Raw genomic sequence first — 18,765 nt, forward strand, 5'->3', positions numbered from 1 at the left:
AATCCATGGCCCCTCTCTTACCAGTGAGGTCTCACTTTGTCTTAGGCTGGGAATGGAGCACGACGGACAAGGCAACAGGTGCGGGGATGAGACTGCTATGGGGAGTGTCATGGCCCCCTTGGTGCAAGCTGCATTTCATCGTTACCACTGGTCCCGGTGCAGTGGCCAAGAACTGAAGAGATACATCCAGTAGGTCCCCTTCTGCATGTTGGAGAGCATTTATATCCTAGCATAATACAGACATGGAGCTGACTTCTAGGACCTCGATCTTTTTTTTTTAATATTTTATTTATTTATTAGAGAGAGATTACAAGCAGGGGGAGGGGGAGAGGGAGAAGCAGTCGACCTGCAGAGCATGGAGCCCCATGTGGAGCTCCATCCCTGGACGCTGGGATCATGACCTGAGCTGAAGGCAGATGCTTTACTGACTGAGCCACCCAAGCACCCCTAGGATCTTGATCTTAACAAAACTCCCAGTGAATGAAAGTTGTTGCTCATTGTAAACACTTTCTTATGACTCACAGCTTTCCGCACAATGATCCCATAATGCAATCACAATATTTTAAGCCATAAACCTAGAATTTAAGAGAATTTTTAACCATGGTCTCCTTTTAGTAAATTCCTTATGGAATCTTTGACTGATGATCAAACTTGAGTTGGTGATGAGGAGAGAGAGGATGATCATGTGATGCCTGCGTAGTGTGCCACACGTACCCTGTAGCATAAATGCTGAGATCTGTGCCACCACACCATGTGGGAGTTCAGCTGGGGACGTGAATAGGGCTGTCACAATTCTACTGTATTCCTGAGTCATGTTTGACTTATTTTTCTGGGTTGAATAAGGATGATGAGTCTTTTTCTAAAAGGAAGTGAAACGAACAACCTTAAAAGGCATTACTTTGTGATCTTGCTATATAATCTGATGAAATTCCAGAGTACGTAACCTAAGAGTATGTAACCACATTAGGATGTGGTTTAAAAAATGAACAGTTTAATGACATGAAATATTTTCCTCTCTACAGTTCCTATGACTGTCTCCTTGATGACCCATTTGAACATGATTGGCCCAAACTCCCCGAACTTCCTGGAATCAATTACTCTATGGATGAGCAATGTCGTTTTGACTTTGGGGTTGGTTATAAAATGTGCACTGCGGTATGTTACAACCAAGTGAGATTTTGCGTCTTGAACTCTTTTTTGCATAGCTCCTGTTTGGTGAGCTTTACAGACTACTGGAGCAAGCATAAAAATATCTATCAATGATTTTGTGTTTGCTATGTCACTATGTGCTGAAGTTAAGAGCTTCGATAATAAAGTTAAATATTATTTAATCCTTGTAACAGACTAGATGGGAGCTGGTACATTTTTATTCTGCAGATGAAAAAACCAAGACTTACATAAATTAAGCAGTTTGCCTAAAGCACACATCTGGTCAATAAGGGAGCTGGATATTGAAACTAAGATATTCAGACTCTAAAGCTTTATGCTCTGTTGTTCCCTTAGTTTTTACGACCTTCAGAGATGACTTCTAAGCATTCAATAGGTTGCTTTTCATTAGTTTGTTGGCCAGGATTTCATGTAGCTGTGACCGTAGGGAAGGGTTGTACTGGTATATCCTCATGTGAGAGTCATATGGTATAGCATGAAGGTCAGGAATATGGGTCTCATACTCAGACTAGGTGGGTTGTCAGAATCTGGATCTCCTACTTACCGGATCTATGACTTTGAGCCCTTAATTCAATCTCTCTTCATTTTCATGGGTGTAAAATGTGGATAACGATAATATTTATCTCATAGAATTGGTATCAGGATTAAATTTGATAGTAATTAAAGCCTCTAGCACAATGCAGGCGCATAGTAAATGGAGTCCAGTGAAGCCAATCCTCCATGTGGCTGTGCACATTATGGGTATGTTCACTAAATTTCTGCATTAAGCTTTATTAGTTCATAAATATAAGGGAAGAAAGGAGGGGCTTTTGATATGTTGGACCAAGCTTTGTGTGTTAGAGTGAGAAAAGTAAGTATTTCATGGTACTGGAAAGAAGTCGATCTGCTGTTTGAAATCTTCCATATAGAGCTATCTACAGCCATTTGGTCTACGTATAAGGTATACACTGTCAGCTCCTATTACCTGCATTAATACTTTGGACCTGAGAATTCTAAAGCTTTGGCTCAATATCATGGATAAATACAATTTCTGCATTAAGTAGTAGGAATTAGAACAAAAATACCTAGGTCCAAAATGAGTACCAATTTAAAAAAAAAAATAAAAGCCCTGACTCTCTATGGGTAATTAGTGCTATAAGCAATGAATATGTGGAGAAATTGGTGTTTGTTTAAATCTAGAGAATGGGAAGATGTTTCTAGTTACAAAGAGATCAGACGAGTAAAGACCACACAGAAATATGTGCGCTTTCACATGCATTTGGAGATCATAATGTGGTGTTTTAGGAAGACAAAAAAACATTCTTACAAGTGAGAATACTAAGATTCTGGTCTGGCTATTATTATCTCATGTATATCTATAACTAAAGCTTTACCTTATATCTCATATTATCATCATGGATTGTTTTGAGAATTAAATATATAGAAAGTACACTGTAAACTACTTGAACACACCTAGAATACTTTATCTCACAAACCAAGCCTTACAAATATTTTCTGCTTTTAGTCAGTTCAGTATTATTTATGATCCAACTAGTTCGTATCTACAGGGATAAAGAGAACCTTTTTGATAGCTTAAGAACTGTAAAACCATCATAATAAGCTTTCATATTTAAAATGGTCATAATACAAATTCTTTAAAATTCCCATATTGTCTGTTTGAAAACCATAAAATAGTATGCAGAAATGTTAAAGTCAACCAGAGAATTGCAGACAAATCATTGTTTATTATTTATATTTTAGAAAAACAGAATAAAAATATTCTTTCCCTGGAATTCTCAGGCAATATATATATTTTTTTTCTCATCATGCCACAACTATGACTATTAATTTGAATTTAAAGTACCCAAGGAACATGACATGCGGAATGTTGGACAGATGTTGGTATGACATGTCATCTGTATTTCATTGAGATCTTGATTCTCTCTCTTCCAGTTCCGAACATTTGACCCATGTAAACAGCTGTGGTGTAGCCATCCTGATAATCCCTACTTTTGTAAGACAAAAAAGGGACCCCCACTTGATGGGACTGAATGTGCTGCTGGAAAAGTGAGTGTATCTGTTTATACAATGAAGATCTAAGATACATTTCATCATAATGATCTTTAGAAACCTGGAAAATTATGACCCTTGCTGTAGTCATTTTTGTACAAACCATGGTGTATGGGGTTTCATTATGATAATGCACTAGCATGGTTTCCTAGGGCTTCCATAACAAATTGCCACAACGTTAGTTCCTTAAAATAACAGAAATGTTATTCTCTCATAGTTTTAAAAGCCAGAAGTCTAAAATCAGTTTCACTGAGCCAAAATCGATGTGTGGACAGGACCATACTCTCTCCAGAGGCTCTAGGGAAGGATCTGTTCTTGGGTCTTCCAGCTTCTGGTGGCGGCCTGCATTCCTCAATTTGTGGCTGCACCATTCTAATTTCTGCTTCCCCGGCCACACTATCCCCTTTTCTGTGTACAAATTTCCCTTTGCCCCTCTCTTATAAGAATACACATGCTGTGCTGGCAGTCAGGGCCCACCTGGATAATCCAGGATAATCTCTCCATCTCCAAATCCTTAACCACATCACATCTGCAAAGACCATTTTCCAAATAAGGACATTCACAGATTTCAAGGATTAGGACCTACCCCCTTTGAGGCCACTGTTCGGCCACTACTGATAGAATAGGAAGCAGCAGCTCAGCAGAATATCTGAGCCCCTGCTAATGGAATTTGATTTGCTTGCTGGCGTCCCGTCCCACACCTTGTGAAAGTTGTCCAGAAATAAAGTCATGTGAATTTATACAGAAGATTTGGCCTTGCTCCTTGGGGAAAGATGCCCAGAGGTTTTAAATCTCAAATTGTGTAGTCAAGACTGAATGCTCAGAAACTGGCCAGGGGCCAAGCTACACTACTCAGGAGGGGAAAGATCACCAAATCCAAAACAAAGGCATGTTAAGAACTCAAGGTGAAGAGCCTTGACTAGTTTGGAAATAAGATATTGTAGATAGGACCAAAAGCTGGCAAGGAAGATTTACATAGCTTTTAGTTCTTTTAAAACCCACATAAAGCTCTATTTCAAATGTGTATGAACTGTATTTGCTCTGAGAATTGCAAGCATAGTAATAATAAAAATAGTAAAATCTGCCATTATTTTGTGCTTAAACTTTGTTAGGTATTATGCTAAACGCATTACATATGGTGTGTTGCTTTTGCAAAATTCAATGTTACAGACTTTTAACCAAAAAAACAAGAGCAACAATGAGTTGATTCATTTTTGCTTTATGAAAAATATATCCTGTGAATCAACTCCAAACATCCAACTTTTCTTAATATATTTGTGTTATATTTAAATTTACCAAATTTGAGTTTTAAGAAACATCTTATTGTGTGTAGGACAAAAAAAGCAAGTCAAAATGTTGAAAGGGAGAAGAGCTAATACCTGTCGAGCACCTGCTGTGTGCTGGGATACTGTAAGCTAGGTGCCTCTGTAGTATCAAGGTTCAGTGGTTTCCACTTAATTATTTCCTGGTCAGTCGGTCTTCTCCTCCTCATGATCCTTTCTGGGCCACAATATCCCTCATCTAAAATATAAAGATAACAAATGGATTATCTATCTCTCAGAATCATTGTGAATGAAAATTTTGAAACGTATTCAAGTGTTTTGAACACTAAAGACGTTTTAGGTATGTCAATTCGAAACTTAAGGTATATATTTTTCTGTTACTGTGATAAAGGGGAGCATGTTACCCTTAGAAATACCTGATAATTTAGCTAATGAGGGATGAATTGTAGAGTAGTACCTGCTATGCAGGTTGGGTCCCCAGATCATCCTTACTGGTTTTATTTGATATTCATTGTAAATGTACATTTAAAAACCTGAGTGAATGGGTTTTGTTTTGTTTTTTTTCATTTTATCCTTAAAAAATGTAAGTCTAAATTATCCTACGTGGGGCACCTTGTTACAATTGTGCTGGGTTAATTTTAAATGCATTTTTACCTGGGGCCGAGAAAAAAAATACAGGCCTTTAACTGGTGGTACTCATATGATAACTTGAGCTTTAGTCTATGCATGGTTTTCATAATTGCCTTTTGTCATTTTCCTAAGTGGTGCTATAAGGGTCACTGCATGTGGAAGAATGCTAATCAACAAAAACAAGATGGCAATTGGGGATCATGGACCAAATTTGGCTCCTGTTCCCGGACGTGCGGAACTGGTGTCCGTTTCAGAACACGCCAGTGTAATAATCCCATGTGAGTAAACTCTTGTAATTCTATGGTTTTTGGATAGACCAGAAAATGCTTCAATATTATGTTTATTAACGTTCTGTTTTGTGAAGTACATGTAAAAACGTGTACTTCAAAACAGGAAAACTGAGGATTCAGGTGTCTATTTTGGGTAAATCTCCATTGATCCATCTTGTGAGGAGTAGTCAATGGTGAAGATGAGAGGCTCCATTGAAGACTGGAGATTTTTGAAGCAGTTGCTATTTAGAGATTTCAGGAGCTGGGCAGGGAGAGCCCCGCCTGTGCAGGGAAGGCCTGGGTCCCAGGCTGTGAGGGCCACTGCGGGAAGCACAGGGCACCACTCCAGGGAGCAGCACCAGCCAGGGGCTCACTCAGTCTGGGGTCAGGAGAGCAATGCAGCAGAGCCTGGCCACAGAAAGATGGTGAAAGAAGACCAGGGAACCGCGAGGAACAGTTCTCCATTCATTCATTCAGACTAAATGGATTGAATCCCTTTTGCGTGCGCAGCAAAAATTTAGGACTTTCTTTCTGCTCTGGGATTTACCATGTGGGAAAAGTGCTTTCTTCAGTTTCTGGCAGCAGGATGGCTCCGAGAAAGTTTTTCATAAAGAATATCCAATGTCACATACCTGTTTTCACAGGAGGAAGTATTAGTGGAAGTAACAAAAACAATAAAAATTATAATAAGAGCAGCTAAGGCTCACTCTGAGCCATGTTCTGTTCTAAGTATCTTAAATATGTTAGTTTATTCAGTTCTCTCCATTTTTCTCTAAGGGAGATGAGATTATTTTTCACATTCTACATGTGAGAAAACTAAGAGGTAGGATTGTGATCAAATTTCTTTGGGCTCCGTCTATGTGTTTTTATGCATGGTAAGAAATATAGTTTTTCTCAGTCCCTACATGTTTTTTAAAATGGCTTTATATACTTTCCTCATGCATTCAAAATATACTGTTTGAAGTGCTGATATAAATTGAGTTTTTGAGGGATCCCTGGGTGGCGCAGCGGTTTGGCGCCTGCCTCTGGCCCAGGGCGCGATCCTGGAGACCCGGGATCGAATCCCACGTCGGGCTCCCGGTGCATGGAGCCTGCTTCTCCCTCTGCCTGTGTCTCTGCCTCTCTCCCTCCCTCTCTCTCTCTCTCTCTCTCTCTCTCTCTCTCTCTCTCTGTGACTATCATAAAAAAAAAAAAATTAAATTGAGTTTTTGGTCCCCTCCACCCTCACCCCATTCCAGACACACACACACACACACATACACACACACACACACACAGGGAGAAGATGGTGCTTTCCAAAGGGAATGGAATTAGGAAGATTGGGTTCATTCACTTTGTACCCGCAGCTCAGAAGCCCTGGCTTTCTGCCTCCCAGCACTATGCCTGCAAGTTTCAACTGCTGGACCAGAGCCAAAGGGTCTTTTTCAATGTTTTCTTTTCTTTAGGCCCATCAACGGTGGTCAGGATTGTCCTGGTGTTAATTTTGAGTACCAGCTTTGTAATACAGAAGAATGCCCAAAACACTTTGAGGACTTCAGAGCACAGCAGTGCCAACAGCGTAACTCCCACTTCGAATACCAGAATACCAAACACCACTGGCTACCATACGAGCATCCCGACTGTGAGTAGATGCTCGCTGTCCTTCCCGCTGTGTGGATGGTGACTTAGAGTTTAAGCCTTGTCAACACCAATCCCTTGGACTCTCGGTCCTTACTTGGTAAAGTAGAAAACTTGGTGTGTACAGGGGTAAGTCTTGCTGGGTTTCCAAGAACAAGGCTAACGTAGTCCCTTCTCTAGAGAGGTCAGAATTGTGGGCTAGCTCCCAGCCAGCAGCATTCCCACCATCACTACTGAAAGGACCAGTGGAAAGTAGCCCATGGGAGACGTGTTGAGTTTCCTCGCCTGACTGTCATCCCTCTACTAGGAAACGCTCTGGAATACTGTGATCTTTCCTTTCCGAATAACAAGAGAAAAAGCACAATTCTTTTACAGCTGACTCAGAAACAAGAAAGAGATCATGACTTAAGAACAGAAGGCACATCATAACTTTTTACTTTTGTACTGTACACTGGTTATTAGAAAATAACACTTGGAAATTCCCTTTTAGTGTTTCACTTCATACCCCTGAATTTTTGGTTAAATATGTCCAAATGGGAACGTCTGGCCATACCTCATATTTGGGCGGCTGAAACAAAATAGTGACATGATTACCGTATAACACAACACACTAATGAGTTCAGTTTAAAAGCTGTTTTAAAGGGAAGATACAGCCACATAGGCATTCTGAGTTGCAATGCACTAAGAAGAAATGCATTATTTTTTATCTGTGAAGCAAGTCACATAAGTTATATTAAATTTAATTAATGAAGTCCTACAGGAAGCATAAACCATACTCAGTCATTGGGTCAAACAAAAGAGAAAGCCTTTTAGTTCTCTAAGTGTCACTAAAACGAAATTGGTCCTGAATTAAATTTTATTGAAGAGCTGTGGTTAACTCCAGGGTTGCCATACAACCGGTTTGCCTGGGACAGTCCCCCAATTACAATTCCTGTGTAATTATTAATGCAGCCAATTTTCACTCTCAGTGAAACTCTCAGTTTCACAGTGTAGACCAGTCATATGCCAAATATCAATCCTTTTCCACTACTTTTTTTATTGATTTGTACAATGTTTTGTTTTCAGGAAACCATGCTGAAACTTTATATTTTAAAAATAACTACTATGCAAATGTGCCACTTTATGTCCATTGTCCGTTTAATCTTCCATCTTTTGCAGCCAAGAAAAGATGCCACCTTTACTGCCAGTCCAGAGAGACTGGCGATGTGGTGTACATGAAACAGCTGGTGCACGATGGAACTCACTGCTCTTACAAAGACCCTTACAGCATATGTGTGCGGGGAGAGTGTGTGGTGAGTTCTCATGGCTTCCCTGGAAGCTTCTTTTTTTTTTTTTTTTTTAAATTTTTATTTATTTATGATAGTCACAGAGAGAGAGAGAGAGAGAGAGAGAGAGGCAGAGACACAGGCAGAGGGAGAAGCAGGCTTCATGCACCAGGAGCCCGACGTGGGATTCGATCCCGGGTCTCCAGGATCGCGCCCTGGGCCAAAGGCAAGCACCAAACCGCTGCGCCACCCGGGGATCCCTCCCTGGAAGCTTCTGATGCTGTTGTGCAATTCAGCTTTTACTGTCATTCGTCTGCATGTTTTTGTAGGAGCTTAACCCTGCCTTATCTGGAAAATCACATTAAAATGAGAATCCAGGACTAGTTGAGTAGGCCTAAACTCAATGTGGGAGAAATTTCACATTTCATATCAACGTTTGGCCATATGCAGAATCAAGATTTATATATGGTTTCCCTCATTTTCCAGCCAAGTGCCTTTTCTAAGTTACTCTGATACCTCCAGGTTGGGGGTACAACAGCTGGGGATGTACAGTGGCTTTGCTTTGAGGATTTTATGAGGAGTCATCTACTTTTACACTACAGAGGCTTTTCCCCAAATGCAATGCTAAATGTATTTTTTATTTAAAAAAATAATAGAAATTCTCTCTCTCTTACTTTCCAGTTGATTCTAAGTTTAAACACTGAATTCCACCTCAGAACAGAAAGGGCAAAGATGCAAAAACTGGGTTTTACCCCATTTAGATCTAAAAAAAAAAAAAAGCCAATTGTCTTTCTTGTTCGTGTTCACAAGCTGAATTGACAGGAGACCAGCCCTAGTAACTGAACACATCACCCCTGTCTGTTTGGCCTTTGCCTCAGCACAACTCGAGTGTTGCAGTAAGAAATCTCAAGTACGCAGATACCTCACATTTGAAATGACTTCTCCCTGGCCGGAGCCTCTGACTCTTGTCCATGTCTCACTCCGAGGTATCTGGGGCCTCATGCATGTGCTCCGCGGCGGCTCTGCCACTTTCCAGTCCGAGCTTAGGAGTGTGGTGGCCTCGCACGGACCCTTCCCCCCACTGGTGGACGTGAAGGGGCCCAGCTCAGTTCAGAAGACCTTCAGCGGTTCCTTGTTAAATCCATGTGAAAATACTGACTCCACCTGATACTCGAGGCCTTTCGGGCCTGGGCCGTGCACGTCCCTCCCTGCTCCGCCTGGGTGCACAATGCTAGCTCCGTGGGCTGCGCCATGGGCTCCGCTGTGGCTCACGTGTTGCTCTCTGAACCCAGCTGCCTGAGCCTACCACGTCCATGGTTCTGTGTTTATCCCTTTGCATTTTTGAAGTGCCTTTCTACAGGGCCCAAGGGAAATGCAGCGCTTTGTAAAGTTGTTTTGCGCTTTTTTAGGTTCAGAGGTAGAGTTTAGTGATTCATCAGTTTGTTTTATTTTTAAAGATTTTATTTTATTTATTCATGGGAGACACAGAGACAGGCAGAGACATAGGCAGAGGGAGAAGCAGGCTCCTTGCGGGGAGCCCAATGTGGGACTCGATCCCAGGACTCTTGGATCATGACCTGAGCCAAAGGCAGATGCTCAACCACGGAGCCACCCAGGTGTCCCAGTGATTCATCAGTTGCATATAACACCCAGTGCTCATTCCATCATGTGCCCTCCTGAATGCTCATCACCCAGTTACCCCATCCCCCTGCCTCTCTGCCCTCCAGCAACCTTCAGTCTGTTTGTTTCCTAGAGTTAAGAGTCTCTTATGGTTTGTCTCCCTCTCTGATTTCATCTTACTTTATTTTTGTTTCATGAAATTTTGTTTTGCATCACTAGCCAGCTTGTAAAGCTTGTGCTAATGCCCAGCTCACCACTTTATTATCTATCTTTTGAAATAGGAAAGCAACAAGGGAAAAAGTCCATCTTAGTTTTTGTCTTCTCAGCATCAACAACAGTATCTGTGCTTAATAAATGTTTGATGGGTCATGACTGTGTGCAATGGGGTAAATAGTTCATCAGACTGGGGAAATTTATCCTAGGGTAGAATTTAACCTAGAGTATAAGTCATTTGACTGCATGGTTGTTCTTCAAAAAGACAGGCATTAAAAAAAATCAGAACTAAAGTCAAGGTTTGGTGCACGCTGCCTCACAGTGGGCTCACGATGAAACAGATGGGTTGCCCTTGTCTCGGATACTGACCTTGACTTGACACGTTAAGATTAGCCACATTTAACATCTTCTCTTTCCAGAAAGTGGGCTGTGATAAAGAAATCGGTTCTACTAAAGTGGAGGATAAGTGTGGCGTCTGTGGAGGAGATAATTCTCATTGTCGAACAGTAAAGGGGACTTTTACCAGAACTCCCAGGAAGCTTGGTAAGATGAGGTCTCTCCTGAGTTTGGTATCATTCCCTATGATTTGTACTTTTTGAGACTCCTTTTAGCAATGTAGCATTTTCTCTATAAATATAACAAAAAATTAGCTGCTGATTTGTTTTTATTCAGATTACCTTTTGTCTTTTTTTTTTTTTAAGATTTTATTTATTTATTTGAGAGAGAGAGGGAGAGCACGCACGAGAGAGAAACAGAGCAAGCACCAGCACAGGGAGAGGCAGAGGGAGAGTGAGAAGCAAACTCCCCACTCAGTGGGGAGCCTGACGTGAGGCTCTGATCCCAGGACCCCAGGATCATGACCTGAGCTGAAGGCAGGCACTTAACCAACTGAACCACCCAGGTGCCCCCAAATTACCTTTTAAGGAAATAAAAACCAAACCAAAAACACTTGGACTGAAATCATATTCCATAGCACCTATGATGAAAAATCATCTAGTAAATTAGATAAGGAACAAATCAAATCAAATCAATTTTAGTAGTTAGCTAAAATCTGTGTTTTGTTTTATTTTATTTTATTTATTAATTTATTTATTTATTGGGAGAGAGAAAGCAAGCGTGGAGGCGGGGAGGGGGAGAGGGACAAGGAGAAAGAGAATCCCAAGAAGATTCCCCATTCAGTGTGATGCCCAACACAGGGCTTGATCTCTGGATCCCTGAGATCTTGACTTGAGCAGAAAGCAAAAGTCAGACACTTAACCAATGGAGCCACCCAGGTGCCCCCCATTTTGTTTTTAATAAAACACATTAGACCTAATTACTAGAATTGATGCCTTTTTTACATTTTATGTTCACATAAATTGTTGATCAGAAGTTAAAAAAATCACAAAATTTTAAATACAACTTGTAAAATATTGCATTCATTTGGCTTCTTTTAAAGTTGAACAAGTTTATCCTATTTATAAATCTACAAATCTAGAGCCCATATTTCATGTAATTTTAGAAGTTTTATATTACACAAAATTGAAGTACAACGAAAAACAACCCTGAGGTATAACTGCTTGTCTGTGTGAATGTTAGTGTTTATTTAAGAGTCAGTGACCTGGATGGACTTAGGCATACAGTGAAGTTTCAGATGGGAAAAAAAAAGCACAAATAATATGTAAAACATGAATACTTTCTTAATTATTCACTGGAATTATTGTAAGAGATTTGGATACAAACATTTATTACTGAATGATCTTTTTAGTTTGTAACAAATATTATTTAGTTATTCAATAAGCATTTCTAAGGAAAGTGTCCCTGGGAATTCAGCATTTAAAGATAAATTTGATGTGGTGCTTCCCTTGAGAAGCTTCTCTTACATCATCCCTACATAGTTGGTAGAGTCTCCAGTAGAATAATTAAAACAAAAATTAAAATAATAAATGTGATTCACTTTGAGCACATTGTCATGGCAGTGATTTTCCCCTTTAGAAGAAGAGAAAGCATAAGAAAGGTAGTCTTCAGTATTTCTCTCAGTTCTTTGCACTCTCATTATACCTCAGCTGCCCCAGTGCAAGCCAGGTGCACACCTGTCTTGCTCTTTGATACACTTAGTGGGGCAGAGCTAGGTCACTCCAAAGTGTCTTTCATTACTGATATTTTTTATATTCCGTGTGATCAGTCAATGGTTAAACAGTTAAAAAAAAGCAAATATTGCTATTTCTGGCTGATTATATTATTTTAGGAAAGTACACAGAATTAAAATGATATATTATGGTTTTGGTGGAGTAACATAATTTCCTTTTATCTTATTGTGAAGCAATGAAGTGTACTTTCTCTGTGGCAGCTATGTTATTCTTTTTGGTATAAAATTATTCTTATTATTTTATTTCCAGGGTAAATGAATGTAAAGAAAAAAGTTCTTGCCATTAATCATTCATCTGTTAATCATCCATTCTCTGGTCTGAGGTCATAATGCATTTTTTTTCCAGATACCTCAAAAATTAGACTAAACCTTCAAATCAAGATCAGAAGAAAGATTTTCATCAGGCATACAGATTCAGCCTATTCAGAGATAATCTAACATCCATTTCTTTGCACTAATGTTGTCATTGTAGTCACTCAATAGACTAATTAACGTTTTCCAACAGGGAAACATTTAAGCAAGAGGTGCCATACAGAATTCAAGTTGCTGGAAAATGAAATCTGCAAGTATTCAACTTCCAATCACCTTTATCATTTCTCATTCAGTCTTAGTCTTACTTTCATTGACTATTAACTGTTTATTGGCATTAGCTAACTATTAAAAATGCATTTTGACTTCAATACATAAAACCACAGAACATAGCTGATATCCTACCTAATAGAATATATATAGCTTATAGTGTAGTCAATGAAACAACAAGACTTTGATAAACATGAAACTTTCACTAATTAAAAACATTCTATCTAAGGGAAGACAAGAGGCGCCTTCATTTTACCCAAAGGAGCTCGTAGTATTTCTCTTGCTGAAACAAGGGAAGCTAAAAATGTACTGGGTAAGTTGTAGCAAACTGCAGAAAGATGGGCATCCATCAATGGCATCAAGCTGTTTTGCTGTATTTGGTGGGCATCTTAAATACATTACTTCTAGCCACTGCATACTCAGACAAACAGGCTACAGTTCACGGGCTTTACCCAAGGCTCAGGTACTGAAAACTCTGACCCTAGCATGACTATGCCATTGAGTTAAAACAGTAATAAATATTGTGAAAAAAGTTGAGTAAATCTACCCATAGGTAGATATTTATTGTCCATATAGAAATAAACATATTTCTTTCTGGTAACATCAGCAATTGTGTATTTATAACTGAATTTCTGTCAGGCTCCTCCTGTAGTATGTGAATTAGATGTTTCATAATGTAAGGTGTCAGTTGCATAATCTCCCTGTATTAATTTATATTTCCTGGACATAGCATCTTGATTTCTACTTCTCCTATTGTTGATTTATAGTTGGGATATTAATTCTGAGTGATCTTAAGATAATTTTTAGGATGGATAATATTAAGATTTGTTTTATATGACGTAGATTATAAAAGGATTGGTAGAAAATTTTGTAGGTCAACGCAATCCATTAAGCATATTGATTTCATGATTCCTGGATTAGAAGATTGAGTGTAGGGCACATTTTTATGGCAATGTATGACATACCTTGCAGGCGTTTTCCAACCAAATAGTTTGGTCAAATCTAGAAAATATATTTTAAGACTTTCCCATAATAAAACTTGTTCAAGGCTTTAAAACTAATGGCTGATGATAAGAAAAATGAAAGCCACTCACTGATCTTTCTTTTGTAATTTCTTTAGAACAAAGCAGGCTTTTACATATGAGGATGTTTCATTAACTGAAAGTTTAGCTATCTATACTTGCCCTTGAGCTTTTAAAATAACATATAGACAGATAAAATATCGCCAGAAGTTCATCAACTGTGGACATCAGAGGTTGGCCGCAATTCAAAATGGTGGTTTAGAAAACTAAAATAGCATAATGAACAAACTTTGATGAATCCCTGTGTTATACACCTGAAACTAATGTAACATCGTGTGTGTCAACAATATCCAAATAAAAATAAATGAATAAATGAAGGAAGGAAGGAAGGAACAAATAAATTTAACAACAAAAAACCTAAAATTACATAGAGGGACAAAGGAGAGCACAGTATTTGCCTGAATTGTTGACACAATTCACAGTTCAATATAAGATAAATGATGGATCGGTTAGAAATAAGATTAACTCCGCCCTTCCTTAATACTAAAAAAAAAAAAAAAAAGGTTTCCTCTAATCTCATGCCATTCATCACAAAATCACAAAATCTACCAATGCTTTGAAGTTAATTTCTGAAACGGCTTCTTGGAGTTTATGGATGCCCTCTTCTGCGTGCAGGAGCAGTAAGAATTTCATGCTCGGCTAACCATGGTTGTTGCTTTTGTTTTCTTCTTTTGCTTTCTCCAATATTTACTACACATGCAAAGGGTACCTTAAGATGTTTGATATACCCCCTGGTGCTAGACATGTGTTAATCCAAGAAGACGAGGCTTCCCCTCATATTCTTGGTAAGTGTTTCTGTCTGCCAGCTTTGCTCTAGCATGCCCTTAGAGAAACATCAAAGCAATCATATATATAAAAATATATATGTGTTTAGATGTCTGTGTATATATGTATATGTATGTATATACATAGATATGCAAGATTCAGAATTACATGTAAGTGCATTACTGTGTGTTCTTTGTTGATCATTTCTCCCCACTCTCCTTTCTTTAAAACAAAAAAATATTCAAAAATAGAGCTTCAATTTTTGGTGAAACCTGGGTTGGTTCATCATTTATATGAAGAAAAGGGTATCTAATGAGTTTGTTATGTGCTTTTGCTCTGTATTAGGGGATGAGAAAAATAAAGTTGCCAATAAAATGCACTAAATTAAGGAAGAATATCAGAAAAATTTGCCATATTTATGTTGGCGAATTAGTTCTGATATTTTGGTTGATGCCATACTGTGTGCCTGTCCTTACTTTTTATTGCATTTTAAGTTATTTTACTGAAAAGCAACCATATGTGAATTTTACTAGTCTAGTGAAAATTTTCCTAATATTCGTTATGTGTCCAGTTTCTGACTGGCACATGCAGATGCATTTGCATGGCTGCTTTTAATTTCCTAAAGAAGATTCTTTTCCTCTTTTATGAAAGAATCATATAAAAATGTCATTCTAAAGGGGTTTATTTTCAAAGTGTATGTACAAATATAAACATGACTTCCACATATACCCTGACCCGTTAAAGCACAAGGAAGCTCTCTGATATGAAGGCATCATCTGTCAACCCCATGTAAATTTGTCTCAGATTTGCTTTTATTTTAAATGTGTGACTTTAAGAATGAAGTGTTTTGTAGTGTTTCACGGAATTTTTTTTTTTTAGTATTTAAATTAAATTCACTACTAGATTCCTAATGATCTCAGTCAGCCATAGTTCTTTTTCCAGTAATTCACATTCCTTATTTTTTGTCCAAGAATTCTGATTATTATCCTTGGAAACATTAGAGTAGGGTTATTTTTTAAAGATTTATATATTTATTTATGAGAGACAGAGAGGCAGAGACATAGGCAGAGGGAGAAGCAGGCTCCATGCGGGGAGCTTGACCTGGGACTCGATCCCAGGACTCCAGGATCATGCCCTAAGCCAAAGGCATATGCTCAACCACTGAGCCACCTGACATCCCCGTCATTACAGTAGTTTAAAAAACTTCAAGAGGAATAAATGTATTTAACTAAAATTGCTCCTGTTTTCTATACATTTTCAGTAATGTTAGTAACATGAAATTGTATTTTCTAACTTGCTATACGCTGGTAATAACTCCAAATTTTAAAATCCCATTTGTTATGTTTTATTCATCAGAGAAAGCATTTTTAAATAATATATAGTAGATCAATAATGCATTAAGAACTCTATTACCAGTAATCAGCTTTTTCTATCCATATAAGTAGGGACACGGCCTTGGAATTTTACAAACATAAGAACTAATTTTTTGTTGGTCTAAAGATTAGTTCAATTATGTTGGATACCAATAAATACTTTCACTAGCTTGAACGAGATACACAGTAAAGAAGCCATTATGTTACGTGCCATCCTAGCGTAAATGTTTTGTGTTAATGATTATAGAAGAATCCATAATTATCAACATGTTCCCCCACTTTCTGTGGAAATATACAGGAGTGGCTCAGAAACTGTTAACCTCGCTGGCAGTGCTTTCAAATGGGCCTATTTGTCAATATTTATCTCCTATTTAACCATCTGGCCGTTGTTTTTGACCGGTTAGGCGTGCGTCCTGAGTATTTGGAATGCTGAATGAAGGCAATGCGAGTCGTATCAGCACTAACGCTCATTTTGATTGCTTTGATGCTAATGAACACAGTCTTCGTTTATAGACAGGGTTAGACTTACTCGGGATCATCAAACTTGTAAAATGATAAAATAAAATGTATTCTGGTTACCCATTTCTCTTCAGCTATTAAGAACCAAGCTACAGGCCACTATATTTTAAATGGCAAAGGGGAGGAAGCCAAGTCGCGGACCTTCATAGATCTTGGTGTGGAATGGGACTATAGCATTGAAGACGATATCGAAACTCTTCACACAGATGGACCTTTGCATGATCCTGTTATTGTTCTGGTATGTGGTATTACAGTCTCAGTGCGTAGCTGATGTAGCTTATAATTTTATGATTTATTTGTTTGAAAACACTTTTACCTTGAATGTTGAATATTTAACGGCTTGTTTTTTTTTTATGATTCCATTTATCTGCTCCTCTCTACTCTTTGTGCAACTTTGTCATGTATTTTAAGTACATTATAATCCTAATAACATAGTAGTATGATTCCTGACTTTTAGTAATCCATTATTAAAGACAAAAGATGAGATAGATTTTTTTTTTAATTTTTATTTATTTATGATAGTCACACACACAGAGAGAGAGAGAGAGAGGCAGAGACACAGGCAGAGGGAGAAGCAGGCTCCATGCACCGGGAGCCCGACGTGGGATTCGATCCCGGGTCTCCAGGATCGCGCCCTGGGCCAAAGGCAGGCGCCAAACTGCTGCGCCACCCAGGGATCCCGAGATAGATTTTTTTTTAAAGATTTTATTTATTTATTCAAGAGAGACACACACACACAGAGAGAGAGAGAGAGAGAGAGGCAGAGACACAGGCAGAGGGAGAAGCAGGCTCCACGCAGGGAGCTTGACATGGGACTCAATCCCGGGTCTCCAGGATCACACCCTGGGCCAAAGGCAGCCGCCAAACCACTGAGCCACCCGGGCTGCCCCATGATAGATTTTTATACTTACCCACATATTTACCATTTCTGATGCTCTTCATTATTCCCTATAAATCTGACTTTCCATCTAGTGTCATTTAGCTTTGATATAAAGAGCATCCCTTAGCATTTCTTGTGATGTGGGTGTGTTTGCTAGCAAACAATTCTCTCAACTTCCAATCATCTGAAAATATCTGTATTTTACCCTCGTTCTTTTTAAAAAATTTTTATTTATTTATTCATGAGACACAGAGAGAGAATGAGAGAGGCAGAGACACAGGAAGAAGGAGAAGCAGGCTCCAAGCAGGGAGCCTGATGCAGGACTTGATCCCAGAACTCCTGGATCGTGACTTGAGCTGAAGGCAGACGCTCAACCACTGAGCCACCCAGGTGCCCCTCACCCTCGTTCTTAAAAGATATCTTCGGCAGATATAAACATTTTGGTAGCCAGTGCTGTGTGTGTATTGTGTGTGTGTGTGTGTTTTAGCACTTTAAAAGGTGTTTTTATGCTATTAGAGGGAGTTGAAGGAATTTGAGGGCTGATTAGGGAAGTAGACGTGACCACAAGGTAGCAGTAGCACACACAAGCTTTATTATTTATTTTTATTTTTTTATTTTTTTTTTTAATTTTTATTTATTTGTGATAGTCACAGAGAGAGAGAGAGAGGCAGAGACATAGGCAGAGGGAGAAGCAGGCTCCATGCACCGGGAGCCCGACGTGGGATTCGATCCTGGGTCTCCAGGATCGCGCCCTGGGCCAAAGGCAGGCGCCAAATGGCTGCGCCACCCAGGGATCCCCACACAAGCTTTATTGACGCCTTAGCAGCTTTACATGTAGGGCCTCCCCTCATTCAGGAGAGAAGCACGTGGCAATTCCTGAGAGAGAGGGGATTGGGGGGGGGTGTTTCTGGTTAGGTGCTGTCAGTCAGCAGCAGGTGGGGAGTCTGCTCTGAGAGCTCCCCAAGAGCAGCAGCAGCTTGGGGTCCTTAGAGCCACAGTCTCCTTTACAGTTAGCAAATGTCGAATTCAGTTTCACAGGGGTATGCTAAGCAGGCAGGTTCTAAATGGCTAAAAATATGCTTGTTGGGGCTACATTTAAAAGGACTGGGAATGTAAAAATTTGAGTTTGATGCTAGCAGGCTTCTGAGATAAAGGGTCTCAGCCTGCCATGTAGAAACACAGTAGGCCAACATGAAGGCACCATCTTTGACTCCTAAGCCATCGCTTATGATGAGAAGTCAGCCTTGTTCATATTGCTGCTCTGTATGTGAATTATCTATTTTTCTCTGGCTTCTCTTTAAAGATATTTTCTTTATCTTTTTGTTT

The 18,765-nt window shown here is 39.2% G+C and overlaps 1 protein-coding gene across 3 annotated transcripts in view; it reads left to right on the top strand.

Annotated features, from left to right (window-relative positions):
* The window catches only part of ADAMTS3 (ADAM metallopeptidase with thrombospondin type 1 motif 3), a 266,537-nt gene that overhangs the window by 226,984 nt on the left and 20,788 nt on the right, over window positions 1-18,765 (top strand). The window contains exons 9-18 of one of the 3 annotated variants that reach the window (XM_055341722.1): window positions 46-189; window positions 1,023-1,155; window positions 3,100-3,213; window positions 5,262-5,407; window positions 6,844-7,019; window positions 8,174-8,307; window positions 10,533-10,656; window positions 13,050-13,133; window positions 14,607-14,687; window positions 16,634-16,797. In XM_055341722.1, the coding sequence (XP_055197697.1) occupies window positions 46-189; window positions 1,023-1,155; window positions 3,100-3,213; window positions 5,262-5,407; window positions 6,844-7,019; window positions 8,174-8,307; window positions 10,533-10,656; window positions 13,050-13,133; window positions 14,607-14,687; window positions 16,634-16,797 (1,300 nt within the window). The remainder of the gene's footprint in view (window positions 1-45; window positions 190-1,022; window positions 1,156-3,099; window positions 3,214-5,261; window positions 5,408-6,843; window positions 7,020-8,173; window positions 8,308-10,532; window positions 10,657-13,049; window positions 13,134-14,606; window positions 14,688-16,633; window positions 16,798-18,765) is intronic. The other 2 variants (XM_055341730.1, XM_055341740.1) reach the window with 2 other exon arrangements.

This window comes from Nyctereutes procyonoides, unplaced genomic scaffold (assembly GCF_905146905.1).
Source record: "Nyctereutes procyonoides isolate TBG_1078 unplaced genomic scaffold, NYPRO_anot_genome, whole genome shotgun sequence".
Lineage (NCBI taxonomy): Eukaryota > Metazoa > Chordata > Mammalia > Carnivora > Canidae > Nyctereutes > Nyctereutes procyonoides.